This window comes from Ochotona curzoniae, unplaced genomic scaffold (genome assembly GCF_017591425.1).
Source record: "Ochotona curzoniae isolate NIBS_2020 unplaced genomic scaffold, NIBS_Ocur_1.0 contig_523, whole genome shotgun sequence".
Taxonomy (NCBI): domain Eukaryota; kingdom Metazoa; phylum Chordata; class Mammalia; order Lagomorpha; family Ochotonidae; genus Ochotona; species Ochotona curzoniae.
The window spans coordinates 12,215,758-12,236,818 of record NW_024466459.1 but is presented as its reverse complement, the minus strand read 5'-3'; the positions used below and the strand labels follow the sequence as shown (position 1 = coordinate 12,236,818).

At 56.6% G+C, this 21,061-nt stretch overlaps 1 protein-coding gene across 2 annotated transcripts in view; it reads left to right on the top strand.

The window, feature by feature from the left end:
* Positions 1–7,298: 7,298 nt before the first annotated feature.
* Positions 7,299–21,061, top strand: part of SEC14L1 (SEC14 like lipid binding 1) — a 47,893-nt gene continuing 34,130 nt past the window's right edge. For both annotated transcript variants that reach the window (XM_040989887.1, XM_040989886.1), the window contains exons 1-2: positions 7,299–7,397; positions 8,879–8,970. In XM_040989887.1, the coding sequence (XP_040845821.1) occupies positions 8,908–8,970 (63 nt within the window). In that variant the 5' untranslated portion in view covers positions 7,299–7,397; positions 8,879–8,907. The remainder of the gene's footprint in view (positions 7,398–8,878; positions 8,971–21,061) is intronic.

The window sequence follows — 21,061 nt, the reverse complement described above, 5'->3', positions numbered from 1 at the left end:
GGCTCCTGGCTCCATGGCAGTGCATTCCTGCAGGTACAGTAGCAGCCCTAGGGCGCCCTGCAGGCAGCGGGGCCCAGACCTTGGCACGGGTACACAGCACCTGACCAGAAGCTGCTCCGTGGGAGGCAGAGTGGCAGGCAGGCTCTCTTGGGGGATGGATTATACATTCCCCCTGGGGCGTTTTCAAGTTGAGTGAACTTGCTGAGCTCGGAAGGGACTGCTGTGCCCAGCTGAACCAGCCAGGCGACCCCTCAGCACCCATGGGCCTCACAATTCTGGAAGGTGGGTTACCGGTTAAGATCCCCTCACCTCCACCGCCTGCTTGAACACGGGAGAGTTGGTCATTTAATCGTATTTTCCTATTGTTCTCTTGAGCGAATTTCATGTCGTTTTTCTGCTTGGGGGAATTTAAGATGGGGACGGGTTTAGCTAAATTTAGCGGCTGCTGCTGGTTCCCAACTCGTGGGGTGGGCAGGATGACAACGCTAATCTATGCACATAGAACATTCTGGAGGCAGAACTGTAGGAAGCAGGCACAGAGAACCCAAGCCTTTAGCCTGCTGATTCGGAGACATTCTCGTATTCAGTGCAAAGCCCCAGTGTTGTGCACCTTCCAACGCCAAATTCTACCAAAATCCTGTTTAGTTAGCTTGTTTTTTTTTAGGAGAAAAACCCTCAGAGCCACTTTGGGCTTCCAGGCCCCGCTGAGGGGAGAAGGAGCGAGGGAGTTGAGGCGCGCCAGGCCAGGTGCAGCACGAGGACAGATGGTGCAGACGCCGCAGCCACACTGCCAGCACGAGGCCAGGTGCAGCACGAGGACAGCTGGCGCAGACGCCGCAGCCACACTGCCAGCACGAGGCCAGGTGCAGCACGAGGACAGCTGGCGCAGACGCCGCAGCCACACTGCCAGCGCGGAGCTTGCTGGGCTGTGGGCCCGGCTTGGGGCACAAAGGACTTCACTGCAGCCCCGATCCAGGGGCCCAGGAGGAAGTGGGAGAAGCCTGGCCTGTGTCGAGCCTCATGGAGTCACAGGACAGAAGGCTGTGATTGGCAGCCTTGGGCCAAGCACTGTGCTCCAACTTCAGATGCTCGGGCTTTTTTTTTTAAGGTTATGCACTTATTTGAAAAGCAGCAGCGTGATGGAGCAGGAGAGAGATAGTCCCTTTTCTGCTCCTTCCCAAATGGCTGCAACAGGCAGGAGCCAGGGACTCCACGTGGGTCTCCTGCGTGGGAGGCAGTGGTCCCATTGAGGGGACTTCATCTGTTGTTTTCTCAGAAACATTGGTAGAAAATCAGAAGTGAAGCAGCTAGGATTTGAACCTGATCCCTGTGGGTCGCTCTCGCTCTTTTTCTAGTCCTGCTCCCTGCCAATGCACCTTGGAGGGCAGTGGAGGACGGCCTACGTGCTTGGGGCCCTGCATCCACATCAGAGACCCAGAAGACTCTCCTGGCTCCTGACTTCAACCTGACCCCTCCCTGGCTGTTGTAACCCTTTGGGGAGTAAACCAACAGATAGAAGATCTGTGTGTGGGCCCGGCGCGGTGGCCTAGTGGCTAAAGTCCTCGCCTTGCACGTGCCAGGATCCCATATGGGCGCCAGTTCTAATCCCGGAAGCTGCATTTGCCATCCAGCTCCCTGCTTGTGGCCTGGGAAAGCAGTTGAGGATGGCCCAAAGCCTTGGGACCCTGCACCCGTGTGGGAGACCCAGAAGAGGATCTGGGCTCCTGGCTTCGGATCAGCGCAGCACTGGCTGTTACGCTCACTTGGGAGGTGAATCATCGGACGGATCTTCCTCTCTGTCTCTCCTCCGCTCTGTATATCTACCTTTCCAATAAAAATAAAGATAAATCTTAAAAAGATCTGTGTGTCACTTTGCCTTACAAGTAGAGAAATAAATCTTTAACAAAACGAACTGGAATACCAAACACACTGAGAAGTAGAAAAAAAAACCTGGCTGGGGCCTCAGTGGCCAGGAACCCAACATCACGGGAGAGACAGAGGCAGCTTTTAGAGCCAACCAGCGGAAGGCCACACTGCCTGTTTTGTTATTGTTTTTAAATCTTATGTGTATTTAAAGGCAGTTGTAGAGAAAGAGATCTTCCATCTATTGATTCTCTCCCTGAATGGTTGCAACAGCCAGGGCTGGGCCAGGCAGAAGCCAGGTCTCCATCCAGGTCTCCCGCACGGGTGCAGGGGCCCAAGCACGTGGACCATCCTCCACAGCTTTCCCAGGCGCATCCGCAGGGAGCTGGACCAGAAGTGGAGCAGGTACTCAGTCCCATGATGCTGCCTTCTGATCCAAGGGCAGAGCACAGGGGTCCCTAGCTGACGTGACCCGGGAAGGCTCTGTGGTCCACCGGGTGACACCGGGCGCCCTGGAACTGAGCAGCTTGCTTTTTTTTTTTTTTAAGATTTATTTTTATTTGAAAGTCAGATATACAGAGAGGTGGAAAAACAAAGAAGCTCTTTTGTTCTCTAATTCACTCCCCAAGTGGCCACAATGTCCCAGTTGGAGCTGAGCTGATTGGAAGCCAGGAGCCAAGAGCTTCTTCCTGATCTCCCACGCAGGTGCAGGGCCCCAAGGCTTTGGGCCGTCCTCGACTGCTTTCCCAGGCCACAAGCGGGGAGATGGATGGGAAGCAGGGCCACCGGGATTAGAACTGGTGCTCATATGGGATCCTGGTGCATTCAAGGTGAGGACTTTAACCACTAAGCTATCGCGCTGAGCCCATTGACAGAGAATTCTGCCAGCTGTGGGACACGTGTCCTGAGTTCCACCTCTCCAGGCTGCAACGGAATTCTCTGGAAACCTAGCCGGCTCTGGGAACACCTACACGGCTGGCTCCTTGGCCTGAAGTTTCCCTGGGTTGCAGATGATGCAACACACACTAGCTCAGGGCCACTGGGTGCCCGCCAGCGCTCACTTAGGAAATCGTGCCTGTAGGGTAACCTACGTCTTCCGTACTTTTCCAGGCTGGAGACTTTGCCAGACGGTTCATGTCAGGAGCCTCTACCCTTAACTCCTTCACTTCCCAATGTGAACGTGGTTTGCCCCAGAAGCGGACTCTGACCCGGAAGCAGAAACGCCAGACCGTGTGCAAGGCCACCGGGCCCCCGCACACCCAGCATTGCCAGCGGCCCCTGACTCTCCTGCATGCCGTGGTTTCTCTTGCCCCCACTCCCTGCCCTGCTCCCACTCCTGTGATGTCGCCAACGTTTCAGCTTCTGTCTCCCCTATGCCCCCCAGTGACTCCCAAGGCCGTGCAAAGTTCAGTGGTGACGCCAGGGCTCAGAAGCCATGGCCACGTCCCCCCATCAGGTGAATCCTGGGTGGGGTTGATTGTGGAGGGAAGCTGCTGGAGCTAAGGCAGGTGCCAGCAGGCTGTTGGCACTCCTCGGAGATGATGCCAGAGGCTGCTGGAGGGAGAGCAATTGCAGCCTCAGGCTTCTGATGTGAACTTGGCTGAGCGGTGCCAAGGAACTGGATGGCTTCGGTAGATGCCAGGACTCCACAGCCTCTGCCCACAAGGCTCCTGACAGATGGGGCCTTGACCAGCACCTCCACTGCACAGACACCGCAGGCCCGTGTCATGGCCCAGGCTGGGCCGCCACTTGCCATGCTGGCAGCCCACACTGGCATGCCGGCTGCTCTGCTTCTGATCCAACTCCCGGCTGGTGCACCTGGGAAGGCAGCAGCTGGCGGCCCAAGTCCGTGGGCCCCTGTGAGACCTGGAAGCTGCAGTTCTGGCCTCCTGGCTCTGGCCTGGTCCAGCCCTGGCTGGTGCAGGCATTTCTGGAATGAACTAGAAAATGGAAGATCTCTCTCTTCCTCACTCATTTTCTATTCTGCCTTTTGAACAATAAAACAAAAAGAAAATGTTCACTCTGCAAGGGGCACACTCAGGTGCCAGGGATGCTGCACAGAAGGCTAAGCCTCTGCCTACAGTGCCGGTACCCCCATGGGCACCTGCACAATGAATGCTAATGTACCTGGAAAATCAGCAGAGGTTGGCTCAAGTCCCTGGGCCCTATGTTAGGAACCCGGAAACTCCGAGCTCCTGCGTTGGACCTGTCCTGGGCCTGGTTGTGGGCAACCATTTGGGGAGTGAACCAGCAGATGGAAGATCTCTGTTTCTCTATAACGCTGTTTCCAAATACGTTAAAACAAAACCACAAACCAACTCTGGTGAGAGGACTGACTGTACAGAGGGGAGGTGGGAGGGCTGCAGTCCCACTGTGTGCCCGTGCATACAGGCCGTGTCCCAGCCCGGACCCGCGTGCAGACACGCTCCTTCCTGTTGTCCATCTTGTCCCCCACCAGCACAGCCTGTGGTCGGCGTGAATGCTGGTGCTGCCGCACCCTCGTTGGGACACCAGCGACCCTCACCTTGTGGGAGCCTGGGAGTCCCGCTCCCCAGCCTGGGTCCTTGAGCCCTTTTCTTGGGGACCCTCTCTTGGCTCTCCTCCCACCTCCTCCACACTTCCCCAGCACCCTCCCTCTCACTAGCCCATGGTGAACTCTGCAGTTCTGAATTCTGCCCTGGGTGCGTGTCCATGTTCCCATGCCAGCACACGTCCTGGAGGGCCGGGATGACTCCACCGGGGCCTGGATTTCATCTTTGGCTACGTTCCCCCGTCCCCATCACAGGCTCCCCTGCCAGCTCTCTCTCCTAGTCTGACTTCTGCCTTGGCATGTTCCCTTGGCTTTCCTGCCAGCAACTCAAGATACAGCCAGCCTGTGTGGAGACATCGTTATAGCTGTTACTGGTACGAGTCCCCTGCTGCTGGCTTAGTGAGAGAACTCATCCTTCCGTACTGGGTACTGGGCACTGGAACTTAGGCTGTGTGTCGCTGCCCCCGCCCCTTTTGATTAGGTGTGAACATGTGACCGAGTTCAGCCAACACAGGGTCAGGGGACCCACGCGCCTGCATGTGACTTCCAAGGACAGGAGAACTCCTGGTACCCCTTCCTGGCTGCCAGCCGTCTGTGAGCAGAACGTACACAGTGACACTGGGCAAAGCAGGAACTGCCAGCACCCCGTGCTGTGCAACCCAGGAAGTCCTAGTGCAGCGAAAGTACACTGCGAGCCAGGAGCCAGGCTCGCCGTTTGCCTCGGGAATCTGTTCTCACAAAAGATCTCTGCTCTTGGCAAAGGAGCCCCTGCTGGGCTGACAGATCGCTCAATGCAGCCAGCGGCGGTCAGGCCCGAGCCAGGGCGTCAGGGCCTTGGTCCGGCCTTGGGAGTGTAGCACTCAGATGCCTTTTGAAAACTACCTATTGATCCAAAAGGCAGAAGGATAGAAGAGAAAGAGAAATAGCTTTCATTTCCTGGGCCCCTGCGCAAACGGCCTCAACAGCCAGGGACTCCATTGGGGTCTGCCCTGTGCATGCCGAGGCTTCAAGTACCTAGGCCACTTGCCACTGCTTTCCCAGCGCCTCAGTGGGAAGCTGAAATGGACGTGAGCCAGCTGGTGCTTCGATATGGGATGCCACTATATTTGAACAAATGCAACTGCAGCCATTTGGGGAGTGAACCAGCAGATAGAAGATTTCTTCTCTCTCTGTGAAATCTACTTTCCAAATAAATCGCTAAAACTTTAGTATGGATAGCTGGAAGCAGATACACCAGAGGGCAGAATAGTCCAGCAACTATTAACTTAGGCCCAAGCTGCCACCCCTCCTCCCTTTTTCCATCTGGGTTATGACTTCTTAAATATCTATTTACTTACTGAAAGCCAGTCACTGAGAGAGACGCATCGGTTCATTCCCTCATGGCTGCCATGGCTGGGGCTGGGCCAGCTCGGAGCACCAGTGGGTCTCCCACACACATGGCAGGGTCCCGAGCCTTCCCACCGTCCCCTGCTGCTTCCTCAGCTGCGTGAGCAGGGAGCTGGATCGGAACCGGAACTCCAGGCAGGCTCACAGGAGCTACTGGGTCACAGGCAGTGGCCCGGCCCCCAGAACACACACACCTCCAGCCTCAGCCAATCTGGATTGTTTTGGGCCAATCCTAGACAGCCTATTAATTCACCCAAAAACATTTCATTCAGCCTGTGTCCCTAAAGATAATGCTTCTTTTAAAAAGTGGGCCTGGCAGACGGCTCAGTGACAATCCTCACTTTGTACATGCTGTGACTGTGGCCCCGGCTGCTCCACTTCCCACCCAGCTCCCTGCCTGTGGCCTGGGAAGGCAGTGCAGGACGGCCCAAAGCCTTGGGACCCCGTACCTGGTGAGAGGTCTAGAAGAGGCTCCTGGCTCCTGGCTTCGGATCAGCTCAGCTCTGGCAGTTGTGGCTGCTTGCGGAGTGAATCAGTGGACGAAGATCTTCCTCTCTGTCTCTCCTCCTCTCTGTTTGCATACCTTTCTAACAAAAAGAAAATAAACCTTTAAAAACATTAATCATTGTTAGAGGTCACTGAATATTTACATTATGGTTTTATTATTTTATTTGTTCAAAGCAATGCCATTCAAGTTCCTTTTTCACCATTTTTAATGGAAGGATAATGTACATGGGAGAAAAAACCCGCTGCAGACCATTGTTAAACGCAAGACTCACGAATTTCCTCCCCTCCTTAAACTACAGACCATCCCTTCTCAGGTTCCCTTGGAATTCCCTGCAAGGAATGTGGATCTGCCAGTGGTGTCTGGTGCGTGCACGTGCGGCCACCCAGGGCGACTCAGGCCCGTGCAAGCAGCGAGCTGACCGCGAGGGTGACCAGATCGTGCCCCGTGCCCCGGCCTGGGCTCCCCACGCAGCTTTGAGGTGCCCGCGAGCCCACGGGCCAGCGCCACGAGCGCCCCTCCGGCGACGCATGGGCCGGGGAGGAGGAGGTGGCCGCCGGGCTGTGTCCAGGACAGCGCAGGGACGGAGCCGGCTGCTCCGAGGCGCCCACGACCCCCGAGGAGGTGCGGGGTCGTCGCCCAGGCCCGGCCTCCGCAGGCGGCCACGCGCGCAGCCCTCCGCCTCCACCTCAGCGCGCCTCTGCAGGAGCCACGCCCCCGCTCGCCCCGCCCCGTGACGCACGGCGTGGGCGGAGCCGTCGCGCCCCGCCGCTCCAGCGGCCTCCAGCCACGGCCGCCGTCGACCCGGAGCTCCTCCCACGCGCTGTCGCTCAGGGGCCCGCGCACGCGCGACGCGGCCGTAGCGCTGCGGCCCTCCCCTCCCCCCGCCCGCTGGGCCGCGCCCGCGCATGCGCGCCGCCCCGCCCTCGCCGTCACCCGTAACAACCACGGGTGCCCCGGCCTCGCCCCTCCGCGCTCCCGCCCTCAGCCCGGAACCCGCGGGCGAGCGGCGGCGGCGGCAGGCCGGCGAGGGAACGGCGACGGCCGCGCGGAGCCGCCGGCATGAGCGAGCCCAGCCGCCCCGCGCGCCAGGCCGGGCCTTTCTGACCGGAGGTAGGTACGCGGGTCGCCCCGGGCCGCTCGGCCGGCCGTCGGCCGCCTCCCCTCCGCGGGCCGCCTCCCCTCCGCGGGCCGCTCTCCCCGGGCCGGCTGGCGGCTCCGAGCCTGCGGTGGGGCGCCCCTGCGGCCGGCGGATGGCTGGAGCCCGATTGTCCGGCAATAGAGGATGCCGCCCGTCCCTGCGGGTGCCTCTCTGGACCGGAGCATCCCCGAGCCGGGAGCTGGTTGGGAGCCGGAAGCCTTGGGATGCCGACGGCTTGCCGGGACCGGACCCCCTCCTCAGAGTTGATTGTCCCCGGTTAGATGTTTGCAGAGATGTTGGACTCCCCTGTTGGAACGGGTGGAATGTGGCCGCCGGGGCGTGTCGGTCCCGGAATCCCGAGCTGGAAGGCTCCCGGCTGGCCGAGTTGGGAGCTGCTCCCGATTTCACAGCTGCAGTCTTGGAGGATCGTCTGGCCCTGAGACGGGGCGGCGAGTTCACGGCCTGTCTGAGGCCCCCGGGCTTGTCTCCCCAAGCTGTCGGAGGAAGGGGTTGCCAGCACAGCCTCCTCCGAGAGCCGTGCCAGGGAGAGCTCCAGATCGGCCTCAAGGACCCTACACTCTGGAGAGGAATTCTGAGCCCGAAACGTGGGGATGTTTGTTCTGGCGTGGCAGCCGTGGGCTCCTCCTCTGGTCGATGGCTCCCCGGTTGCCCGGCCCGGGACAGGCTCCCTGCATTTCTTTCTTCTCCCGACTTTGAAGTGGGGGAGTGAACATGTTTGCTGGAGCGTGGTTGGGAGCCTGCAGGAGTGCGGGGCTGGTGCAGTGTAGACTGTTGTGCTGCGCAGCCAGTGGGGGCTGGAAGTTTCAGAGGAGCCAAAGAACTTGGGCTTCCTGCCCCGCTGAAGGAGAGTTCCCCGAAGCTGAGCTGTGCGCAGCTAGAAAACAGGAAGCGGCTCAAGGTTCCTCCGAAGGCAGCCGTGGAAAAGTACTCTGTGCTGTGGCATGCCCCGGGGTTTCGCTTTTTTCCCCCCATTTTCATTTTTGTATTCCGCTGAACTAACCTCTCCACATCTTAGGAGTTCCTGTTTGGCTCCTGGTGGAGATGGTTGGCCAGAACATGATGGAAGCCCTGGTCCTGGGATGGGATGGTTGGTTGGAAAGGCCACCAGTCATCTGGCTCTTGGGCCCGTCCCTGTGGCCCTCTGCCTTTGGTTCTGGCTGCACCCTGTGGCCCTCCGCCCTCAGACTCTGGGCCTGGCTGCACCCTGTGGCCCTCTGCCGTCGGGCCCGTGCACCCCTGTGGTGCTCCAGCTCTAGGCCTGCCTGTGCCCCTGTTCCCCGTTCCCTGCCTTTCTTCCTCGTGTCCCTGTGGATGCGCGTGTCAGCCTTTCAGCCTGTGTGCGACCTGGCGTGCCTTTGTGCCATGGTAGGACGTGTTCACGCCTGCTCAGTCCTTCTGTAGCTAACTGCTCATGTGTGCTTGTGTTTCACAGGTGTGAAGGCACTGCTTGGAGTTACAATCATGGTGCAAAAATACCAGTCCCCGGTGAGGGTGTATAAACACCCCTTTGAGTTAATTATGGCTGTAAGTACCCCACCTTTCCGGTTCCTCTTGGCTTCTTTTCTGAGCTTTGGAGTTGGATCTGTGAGCCCAGCCTTGCTGTTATTCTGTTTCCATGCTTCGAAGCATTACTTAGAATGTATCAGACATTTTAAACATGGAAGCCTCTGGAAGCTGAAATCTGCTTGCTTGTTTTTGAAAACTGCCCCCTGTTTGTGTTGCTTGTCTCTTTAAGATGCAGAAGTAGCATTGAGCCACACTTCCTGTTGGTTTTGCTGTCTCCTTTTTCTGCTTGTTACTTTAGAAAAGGGGTGTGGAGGTGGGTTTCTTGGGGAGCTGTGTTTCCATGAGCACCCTGCTGATGGGTGTCCTGGGGTAGACGCCTCACTTTAGTCAGGGCTCTGTTGAGTAAGTTTTTCCTCCAGAGTAGAATCCGCGAGTCACATGGGAAGTCCACCAGTGGGGTGGCTGACTGTCCTTGTGCACGTCGCTTGGCTCAGTGTGGCCAGAAATAGGTCTTTTACTAGCTGCAAACTGCAGGCCATTGCTAGGTTCCTGTGGGGAATTCGTACCTGCTCAGTGTGGCTGTGGAGGGACAGGCTCCACCAGGCAGCCTGCGGAAGTGTCACACACAAGAGGCACAGGCTGGTGGCGGCTGCCATGGCCCTGGGGAGGCCCCCGGCCCTGCCCTCAGGCCCTTCACTCGCCCTGTCTGAACTGTTAGCCTGAGTCTCTTCCTGGTGTAGACAAGAGCTCAGGGCCTATGGCGCCTGTCTGCCCTGCTGGGGGTGGGAAGGGTCTCCATCAAAGGTGATAAAAAAAAAAAGCCCAGATAGGTGATAGTGCCTTGTAAATCAGAGGGTTTTTTGTTTTATTTTGTTTGTTTTTAAGTCTGATTTGTATACAGCCAGTGGTGTGCAGTGTGGTCTGACGGAGCAGCCGGCTCTGTCAAGGGGTACAGGGTACAGAGGTTACAGGTTCCCTGCAGCAGGTGGGAGGTTGTGTGCTTATGCATGTGTGTGTGTGCGCATGCATGTGCATGTATGTTCCTTTAAGGTGTCCTGGGGCCCCCCAGCATGTTTGGCCAGCGCTGCTGTGCTTCCTACTCCTGACTGGAGAGGCTGTTTCCGGTTGGCACGCTGTCTCTACTGCTTTTGGCTCTTGCTCCTCGTGTGGAACAAAGAGCACTCCAGCAGGCTTGAAAAGGAGTTTTGTATGCGGGACGCATGTGGCGTGATAGGAATCGCACACAGGAGAAATTCTGGCCAGGCCGGGCTGGGTTCCAGGAGCCCGGCGAGGAGGCCGGTTCCTGGCACGCGGGGCGCAGCGCAGCTGTCCTTGGGGCCTGGCTCAGCAGTGAGGCTCTGCCTGGCTCCTGTCACCCCTCCCCCTTGGGGCGTTTGCTTGTTGCATTCTTTCAGTTTCTAAGGGAGCAGTTCACAGTCTTGAGAGGGACACTGATTCCTTGTGTCCCGGGCTGGGCGGGTGCGCAGCCGTGCTGCCTGACCCTGCCAACCGGGAAGGCCTGCCGAGTTGGGTGCCCGAGTTGAGTGTCGAGGGGAAGGCAGTGCCCTGGAAGTGGAGGGAACTGCCCTGCTGCCCGCCTCGCTGATAGCCTTGATTGTGTGAAGACATGGCAGTGACATGCAAGGAGAGCAAGGGCTGTTTTGGTGTGAAAGTTGAAATAGTGAAAATGTCGCGAAAAGCGCTGCCTGGGTCTCAGAATTTTTGGTACCAAATTAAACTTATTTGTGATTTTCTTTCCCATGAACCTGTGCGGTGCTCACGTATTCCAGACCCGTGAGTCCTGCCTTGTCTGCCTCGCTCGTGAACTGACAGAGAACTTGGAGTCAGCCACCGGGGCCGCCCACTGCCCTGCATGGCCTTCAGACGGCCCTCTGAGGCAGTGTGGTGTTTTCTTTCCGCAGCTTCAGTTTCGAAAATGGTCTTTACTTGGAAGGTGGGGCTATGTTTTATGTTTTCCCCAAACGTCGCCTTTGCAGAGCTGGAATGTGGCTGCTGACTTCTGCGGCGGCGTTGCCTGCACTGTCATTGTGTTGTGTGCCAACCTCAGAGTGGACTGCACCTTTTTCTGCTTGAGGGGGAGCACAGGGCCCTGGCATCAGGCTGGAAGTGAGCCCTCGAGCTCATCCTCTGTCAGTTCAAGCAGGAACCCTGACTCCAGGGAGACATCTGTGCCACCCTGGGCAGGAACATGTGTCTGTGGAAGGCGGAGCAGGCGACAGGAGGCAGCCCTGGCGGGTGTGGGTGGTGCTCATGCCTGGAGCGGCTGTGTGGGTCCTGTGACTGAGAGAAAAACTGCTCACTCCCTCTAGTGCTCCTGCCTCTGTGTGTGTGTGTGTGTGTGTGTTCTCAAGAGATTTGTTTGTTTGAAAGAGTTAACAGAGAGGGGGGAGACGGAGAACTGTCATCTCCTTACTCCCCGGATGTGGCCGCACAGCAAGGACTGGGCCAGGCTGTTGCCAGGAGCCTCCTCTGAGTCTCCCTCTTTGGTACAGGGGCCCAAGTGCTTGGAGCATCTTCTGTTGCTTTTCTCATGCCATTAGCAGGGCACCGGATAAAATTGGAGCAGCCAGGACCTGAGCTGGTGCCCATCTGGGTGGCAGGTAGCAACTCTGCCTGCACCCAGCACTGTATGCTCCTGACCCCCCTTTTTTAACTTACAAAAATTTTTTTTTGAATTTTTATTTATTTATTTATTTATTTATTTTTTAAGATTTATTTTATTTTTATTGGAAAGGCGGATATACAGAGAGGAGAGACAGAGAGGAAGATCTTCCATTCGATGATTCACTCCCCAAGTGAGCGCAACGGCCGATACTATGCTGATCCGAAGCCAGGAGCCTCTTCTGGGTCTCCCATGCGGGTGCAGGGTCCCAAGGCTTTGGGCCGTCCTCGACTGCTCTCCCGGGCTACAGGCAGGGAGCTGGATGGGAAGTGGGGCCTCCAGGATAAGAACCGGCGCCCATATGGGATCCCGGGCGTTTAAGGTGAGGACCTTAACCACTGCGCCATTGTGCCGCCCTCCCCCCCCCCCTTTTTTAAAGGCCCATGTATTTTAACCAAGAGTTTCATTGTCGGGGCAGGCATGGTGGCACAGAGGGTTAAGCTGCCACTTGGGATGCCTGCGTCTTACACTGGAGGGCCTGGGTTAACACCCCGTCACTGCTTGAGTGTCCTGCTGTGGTTCTGGGAGGTGCAGGTGACCATGGGAGACCCAGATGGAGCGGTTGGCTCCTGGCTTCAGCCTGGTCCAGATTGCACTGCCTGTTGGGGGCGTTTGGAGTGTGAACGGGGTGTGAACGGGGTGTGAACGGGAGAGTGGAGCAGGTTTCTCTTTCCCACTTAATCTCTGCTTGTTCAGACAAATAGATCTTTTTAAAAAGAAAGTTTCACTGTAGTTTAATTTTTTAAAAAAGATTATTTTTGTCGGAAAGTGAGATTAACAGAGAGAAGGAGTGACAGAAAGATCTTCCATCTGTCAGTTGACTCCCTAAGTGGCCACAACAATGGGAGCTGAGCTGATCCAAAGCCAGGAGCCAGGAACTTCTGGATCTCCCACAGAGATGCAGGGTGCCAAGGCTTTGGGACTTCTACTGCTTCCCCAGGCCACAAGCAGGAAGCTGGATGGGAAGCTGGGCCACCGGGATTAGAACTGGCGCCAGTATGGGATCCCGGGCGTGCAAGGCGAGGACTTTAGCCAGTAGGCTACTGCGCCAGGCCCAGTTTCACTGTAGTTTAGTATTGCCAGGAAATTGTAGGTAAAACTGTTGGTGTGTACATGGTTTCCCAGGACATACGTGACAGGAATTCATTGTATCGGTGCATTTTACATTAAGTATGTTCACTGCATTTCTCCTAATTTAGTGAAAATTGTGATTTGTCTTGGGACAATAGCATTAAAAAGTCACCCTAAAAGTTTGATTTAGACCTTTGGACTAAAGAAGGGTGTTTCAGTACTCCTGATGGGAGGAGAGCCCTGCCGGCGGGCACTGTGGACTTGAGCAGGACTCAGACACGCACGGAAGAGGGGAACAGGGGCCAGAAATGAACATGAGTGCTGTGGAGCGCGAGACAGGAGAGCCGAGAACTCCTGGGCCTTGAGTGGTGCAGCCTGCTGTGCTCTGTGTGTCCTAACATGCCTGGAGTTCTGGGCCCTGGAGAGACCTTGACCACACCTGGTCTCAGCCCACGGCCTCTCCTAGGCTGACTGCTGTGGCTTGCGGGCAGAGGGATTTAGGGGAGAGCCTGCTGCCGGAGTGTCTTTCATGAGGCCAGAGGGGTTCTGGGCGGGAGGCAGAGCTCTGGGTGCTGTGGGCTTTCAGACATGTTGTGGGGCAGCCCTGCCCCCGCGCCATCGGCCCCTTCATAAAGGACAGAAGTGAGAGAACCCAAAGGAGACACAGCGGGCATGGGCAGGGAGGGGGTGCCTGGCTGGGACCCGTCAGGGCGGCACCCGAGGTCCTAGCTGTCACTGCTCCGACTCCCCTTCTGTACACCCCAGAACTCACCCCGGAGCAGTGTCCCCCTGCCTGCTGTCACAGGGCAGCGCTGCTCCGTCCTCCTTCCCTGTTCTCCCCTGCAGTCTGCCTGTGCACTGTGCAGTCACACACCCCTGACCTCTCTGCTCTCGGCCACCATCACCCGAACAGCCCAGGTCCTGTGTCCTGTCGCCTGGGCCTTTGCTTGGCTCTTGCACTCCATCTCTGCGCTCCCTTGGGCTGCCCGTGACTGATGCCCTGGAGGTGCCCTGAGTGTCCCGCTGCTTCTCTGGGGCTTGTCTTCGGTAGGTGCCACTCCTGGGCACCTGGGCTTCTGCTTGGAGTTCTGAGTGGCTGTCCGAGCCCTGGCCCTCGTCCCCCCTCCCCCCCCGAGAGCCAGGGTCAGCACACAGGAGGGGTGTGCATGTGTGTGTGGTGCGCGAGCTGCACATATGAGGACAGCCGCTGGGGCTGCTGGAAGCGGAGGTTTCTGTCCGGGTTGCTGACAGAGCTTTCTGTTTCCTGCTGGGAAGAGAAGCAGCGGCTTTCAGTTAACCCTTGCCTCCCCTTGAAGCAAAGTCCTTTTGGGAGGAAGTTGGCGGATTTCTTTTCACATCTTTCTAAATCATGCGCCCTCCTGCTGGCAGACCCCCGTGATTGCCGCTTTAGTTGTTTGTTTTCTGGGTTGAATAACCGGGGACCCACTTGCCAGCACATGATTGCTGATTAAATGCCTTGGTACAGTAAGCTTGCATCTGGCCCTCCTCATCTTCCTGCTTTATTTTGTTTGCTGCTTTTGTTGTCTGGCCTTACAGGCGCGTTTCCTTTCCGCTCAGGCGTCTCCTGTCTTCCCGCAGACAAGATGAAAGGCAGAGGCAGCGGTGGGTACCCCAGCCTGGGTGTAAATCTAGCCTGCCCCAGGCCAGCTTTGTAACCTGGTAGCCCGCAGGTGAGAGAGCTGGGGGATGACAAGCAAAGGTAGAAGGGCAGCTTGCTCCCCCACCTCCGTACCCCACTGTGAGGTGAAAGGACTCTGTAAATCAAGGACCTGTTAGGATTCCGTCCGTGTCTTTGTGATCGGGTGTTTATTCAGGCTTTATGTCATCCATTCCACGGGGGCTGGCAGGAATGCTGTGTGTGTCTGCAGGGGTGCAGGGAGGAAGGGGTGGGAGGGTGGAGCCCGCCTTGTGTGCGTTGGCGAAGTCTGGTCCTGGTGCAGTGAGGCTGCGCCGAGCAGAAAACGAGGGCGGGAAAGCGTCCCACGGAGGTGTTCGTGGAACAAAGCTGCCCCTCGTGCAGCTCTTTCCAAACTCTTCCTGCTGGTTGGGAGCAGAGCGCACCTGCGGGAGCCTGTCCCCACATTAGCCTCTCTGTGTGTATCTGGCACTGGCCTGCCTGCCGGAAGTCCTCCTGGACACCTCCCATTTCCTACCTAAGAAGCAGGTGCCTCTGTTGCCCGTGGCTCTGTCTGCTCGGTTCAGTGCCATGTGCATGGATGCCAGTGCTGCATTCGTGAGCATAAGGGTTTTCATTCCGTCTTTTATCTTTGCACAGCACACCCTTCCTGCTTACCCCAGGTCTGGTCCTTCCCTTCCTGGGTCTGATTCCGGTGCCCAAGCCTCCCAGGCTCTGTGTGAAATGTGGGCACATGCTTTCATAGAGTTGCTGTTAGATCCTCAACAGGCTTCAATCTCAGATAAACAGCATATTCTGGGGGTAGCCAGCTTAAGGGGGAGCTTAGGGGGTGAGTGCCAAGACAGGGCAGTGTGGGCAGCAGCATCCCCGGTGTCTGGTGCCACTTCAGGTCCTGGCGGCATCAATCCCAGTCCGGCTCCCTGCTGAGGGGCCCAGGAAGCCTGGGGTTCTGTCCCCCACAGGGAGCCCCCGGGGGCTCTGGGTTCTGCTCCTGTTCTGTTAGAGGAGTGAGGCAGTAGGTGGAAGATGATATTCTGTTTCTAAAGTCTGCCTTCAAAGAAATAAATGAATTGAAAAAAAAAAACCAAAAGGCAAGCCAATCTGTTCAGGTCTGGAAGTGAAGAAGAAAGCTGCAGTTTCTGGAAGTGAGGTCCCCATCAGTCCTTGGGGGGAAATTGGGCTCCTTTGAAAAGTCAAATTGATGCAAGCGTTAAGACGTCTGTCTTCAGTGAGCCGGGGTGAGACGAATCAGCCCCGTTGTGTCAGCCGTCCTTGTACACGCCCTGTGCAGCGCTGGGCCTCGGCACCCCACCGCCCCTACGCCCTGTGCAGCACCAGGCCTCGGCACCCCACCGCCCCTACACCCTGTGCAGCACTGAGACTCGGCACCCCCCCCCACCCCTACGCCCTGTGCAGCACCAGGCCTCGGCACCTCCCCCCCCCCGCCCCCCGCCCCTACGCCCTGTGCAGCACTGGGACTCGGCACCCCACCGCCCCTACGCCCTGTGCAGCGCTTGGTGGCTTTTTGCTTGTTACTGCAAGCATCCCAACTGTTAAGCACTGTACCTGGAACTCTTTTTTTTTTTTTTTTTTTTTTTTTTTAAGAAAGATTTTTATTTCAAAGAGTTAACAGAGAAAGAAGGAGAGAGAGGGCAAGAGGTCTTTTCTCACTGGCTCCCTCTCCAAGTGGCTGCAGTGGCCTGGCACACACCTGTCTCCAGCCAGGTTTTCCACGTGAATGTGGGGGATCGGGGAGGCCCAAGCACCTGGGCCATCTTCCGCTGCCATCCTGGGCTCACTAGCAGGCATCTGGATTGAAAGTGGGGCACTTGGGGCATGAACCTGGAGCCAAATGGGATGCTGTCTTTGCATGCAGCCGCTTAACCCGCCATGCCAAGTGTTAATTCTTGATTTTTAGAATTTATTGATTTGAAAGGCAGACTGAGAGGGAAGGAAGGAGGGAGGGGGAGAGAGAGGGAGTGTGTGTGTGAGAGAGAGAGTTGTCTTCTATCCCATGGCTTACTTCCTCAATGGTTGCAACAGCGGGGGCTAGGCCAGCTTGAAACCAGGAACCTGGAGTCCGTCTGGGTCTCCCAAGCACTCGGGCCTCCTTCAGCTGCCTTCCCAGGTGCCTTAGCAGGGAGCTGGATCAAAGTGGAGCAGCCGGGCTCCAGCTGACGTTCAGATGGAATGCCAGAGTCTCAGGTAGCAGCTTAGTCCAGTGCACTGCAGAGACTTGGATCAGAAGTGGAGCAGCTGGAAGCAGAACTGGCATACTGGTGCAGGTGCCACACTGCCAGCTGCTGCCTGATTTCCTGCACCACAGCACCAGCCCTCTGAAAAACAGATCAAATGACCCAAAACAGTTTACAAAACCTCAGAAACTTGTCATACCATGTCATGGAAAAGTCCAGACACACACACTGGGATAGTGCAGCAAGTGCCGACCGGGTTCGGCTTGACCCGGGAGTGGTGCAGTTGCTTCCTTCTGTGCTCCCCGCTCATTCACCCGTGTGGTCTCGGTGCGGTCGTCAGCGTGTGTTCTGACAGCGAAGAGCCTTGTGCTTTTACTCTTAGCACATCTAACAGGTGCGGGTCTGCCCGCCGTCCTCGGATCTGGGAGTCTGCTGCTGGAAGGCCCTTGTGCCGCGTTTTTGTGTCTGTGCGTCCTCTAACTGCTGGCATTGTTTTTCCCTTATGCCTCCTTTCACACCGTTGGTTTGTTAGGGAAACTGGGTCATTTGTCCTGTTGGGTCACCTTAACCTTTCTCTGGCTTAGTTGCTCAGCACGGCAGACAGGCGCCGACCTCGATTCTGACCGTCCCTGCTGTCCCGGGTGTTAGCGGACCAAGGTGGGAGGGAGAGTTAAAGCTGGCTGTTCCCTCTGTGTCCCCGGCGTGATTCTAGGTACTTGGGAGTTGCAAATAAAATGCAAAATATTTTTTCCCCCTAAATCAAACTCGGGCATTCTGTTTATAGCTACTTACAAGCCCACGGCGTTGGCCCTCCTATTTTGTCCTGAGAGTGCTTGAGAGAGATTAATTTATGGGCAGGGTTTCTCTGTGACACACGCAGCAGGTATGTGACACCCACCCGGGACAGGGGCCGCTGAGTGGGCAGGGAGGGGGTGGCCTGTGTGTCCCCTCGTGCCTTGCCTCTGCCCTGTCCCGTGCTGCTCTCGGGGCGCTGGGTGAGCCTGGTGGGCGCGCTCCCGCAGAAATCACCATGAGAGGGTTCTAGAGGGCGATGCTCTAAGTCCATCCATCTTTGGTTTTCTTGTGGGGGGGGGGGGACGAGCTCAAAGCACTATATTGAAGAATCTGTGAGGGTGGAGAACTTGGAGTGACACTGACAGCCCATCCTGGGTCGTAGTCCCCGCTGTCTTGTTTAACCTGAGCCTAATGACCAAGAAGGTTTCTGTGTTTCTAGTGGAGTTGGTTCACGCGTGTGGCACGTGGCAGCCCTCGCGAAGGTGCTATGTGATGTTAGGACCAGCCCCGTGTAACACTTTTTATGTGATTAGGTATTATAACTGTTATATGGGCGGGTGTTAAGACATGGAAAATAGAATTAAAAGGTGGTGATTTTTTTTATTGGAAAGTCAGAGATACAAAGAGGAGGAAAGACAGAGAGGAAAATCTCTGTCCATTGATTCACTCCCCAATGGGAAGCGGAGCCGCTGGGGTTAGAACTTGTGTCCATATGGGATCCCGGTGCGTGCAAAACAAGGACTTTAGCCACTAGGCCACCACGCCAGGCCCAAGGTGGTGGATTCTGCGTGAACTGTTTGAAGCCCCTTCATTCGTGTCTTCACGTGTCCCGAGTCTGTTCTGTTGAGGAGCCTGCCCTGTGTCACAGCCCTGCTCCACCATGCAGCTTGTCCTTGTTGCATGTCCCGTCTGCAGAGGCCTCGGCTGTCTGCTTAGATGGCTGCCCGTTCAGCTCCCTTCCCTTCGGTTCTCTGGATTCTGTCTCCCCAACTTCCTTGCCTTCCTCACCACAGATGGCCCCTTCCTCTCCTTGTGTCCCTCGGTTGTACACCTGCTTCCTGGCCATGCTAGGTGTTCGGATTCGCAACCTGTGCTCTCCGTCTCTGGCCTCTGTGCCTGGGCATCCGCGTTGGGGCCTGGAGCTTAAGCTGTCCCTGGCAGAGCCCAGAGCCTAGAGAGCTGTGGGCACAGATGCCACTGGGGAGCTGGGAGTCGAAGCTGCCTTAGTGCCCTGGACAGCACCCTGCCCCGGGAAGTGCATGCCCTATGAAAGCCACCAGTCCAGCACCTCCCAAAAGCTGTGGCACCCCTGGGTCTCCGTCTGTTGCCCCAGCACCCTAGGCGTCCCCAGCGGCCGTCCCTGATTGCTTCTACGAGTGGCTCAGCCGCAGACCAGTCCTCACCCAGCAGCCCGGGAGCAGGAGCTGTCCATCCTTCCAGCTGTTCAGGGAGATTTCACAGCTGTCCATCTGGTCGTGCCCCTTGCTGGTTTCACATTCTGGAGTGGCTGCACCTGCTCCTCGTGGTGAACTCGGTCTGTGGCTGGCTCTCCAGAGCCCCCGCTTTTAAAAATTATTTATATGATAGGAAGAGTTACAGAGATGGAGGGAGAAACGGAGAGTTGACCTGCTGGTTCACTTCCCAAGTGGCCACAACAGTCATGGCTGGGCCAGGCTGAAGCTGGGAGCCGGGAACTCCATCTAGGTCTGCAGTGAGAGACGGGGCCCAGGCCCTGGGTCCATCTTTTGCTTTCCCAGGTGCATTGGCAGGGAGCTGAATCAGAAGTGGAGCAGCATGGACTAGAACCAGTGCCTCTATGGGATGCTGCTGTTGCATAAACTGGCCTAGTGTGCTGCACCACAGCACCAGCCCCGCAAAGCCCCTGTGCCCCTGCAGACTCTTCTCTGCAGTTGGGCTTTCCACACGTGCTCCTCAATCTTGCTCTGTTGCATCCCTTGCGGTTCTGCAGCCATCATCTTCCCAGGCTTTTGTGGCCTTTCTACGCTTCCCTTCTTTCTCCCCTGCTGCTGTCTGCTCAGAGGATGCCCTTTCTGCTCAGAGGATGCCGTGAGTCCCTTTGCTTTCCCTGATTATTCCACTACATAGTGTGCATGTCCCTGCGCTAAGAGGACTTTGCTTTGTAACCTAAATGTGTATTAAGGCCTCAAAACTAGGTTTTGTCTCAAGAATAAGCAATTCTTGGAGCTAGTGCTGTGGCTTGCCTGCAGTGCCAGCATTCCATATGGGTGCTGGTTTGTATCTTTGTTGCCCTACTTACAATTCAGCTTCCTGCCTGGGAAAGTAGTGAAGGATGCCCAAAGTCCCTAGGTCCTGGCACGCACCTGGGAGACCCAGAAGGTGATGGTCTTGGTTCCTGGCTTCAGCCTGACCCAGCCCTGGCCATTGCAACCAGTTGTGGAGTGAACTAGCAGATGGATCTCGTCTCCTCCTCTGTGTAACTCTGCCATTTAGATAAATCTTTAAAGAGATTAAAAATTTTTCCATCCTGGGCCCGGCGCAGTGGCGCAGTGGTTAAGGTCCTCGCCTTGCACGCCCGGGATCCCATATGGGCGCCGGTTCTAATCCCGGCAGCCCCGCTTCCCATCCAGCTCCCTGCTTGTGGCCTGGGAAAGCAGTTGAGGATGGCCCAAAGCTTTGGGACCCTGCACCCGCGTGGGAGACCTGAAAGAGGCTCCTGGCTTCGGATCGGCATAGCATCGGCCGTTGCGCTCACTTGGGGAGTGAATCATCGGATGGAAGATCTTCCTCTCTGTCTCTCCTCTCTGTACATCTGCCTTTCCAATGAAAAAATAATAAAAAAACAAATCTTTAAAAAATTTTTCCATCCTATGATTCACTCCCCAAGTGACCACAACGGCTGGAGCTGAGCCAATCTGAAGCCAGGAGCCAGGAGCTCTTCCAGGTCTCCCACATGGGTGCAGGGTCCCAAGGCTTTGGACCGTCCTCGACTGCTTTCCCAGGCCACAAGCAGGGAGCTGGATAGGAAGCGGGGCTGCCAGAAATAGAACTGGCGCCCATATGGGATCCCGGCACGTTCAAGGCGAGGACTTTAGCCGCTGCCTTGTAAGTGATTCTTAGAGTGAGTCCTGTGTCCCCATGCTCTCTTCTCTTTCTTTTACTGGAAGTGCTGTCAGAGGGCCACAGAAGTGAGTTCTTTGGTTGAATGCCTTCTTGCTTACGTGCTGTTCTCAAAAGCTGCAGCAGAGCGTGCCTTGTGAGTGCGATGGTGTGTGCTCCGTGACCCGCAGCTGATGAATGTGATGGTATGTGCTCCGTGACCTGCAGCTGGGAGATTACTGGAGTCGCTGGGCAAGTGAGGCCTGGTTTGTGTTCACTTGGAATTTTGAGAGGTTTGTGTTCCATGGCAGGATGCAGACTATGAAAAAGTCTGTCCCCACGGGGCCTCCTGCATGACACCTGGTTTACGGGACTTGACCGTAGCGGAAGGGGAATGGGCCTTTCTCTGAGTTGGAAATCTGAGAGCTGCTGGTGATGGCCGATCGTGTCCTTACTAAGTCATTTGGTGACATTTGCTGTAGGCCTGATCACAGAAAGTATGCTGCTTTTCCTGGCTTCCTGCCTTGTGTGTGTGTGTGTTAAGAACCAAGGCCGAGGGCCTGGTACAATAGGCTGGTGGCTAAAGTCCTGGCCTTGCATTCACTAGGATTCCGTATGGGCACTGGTTCA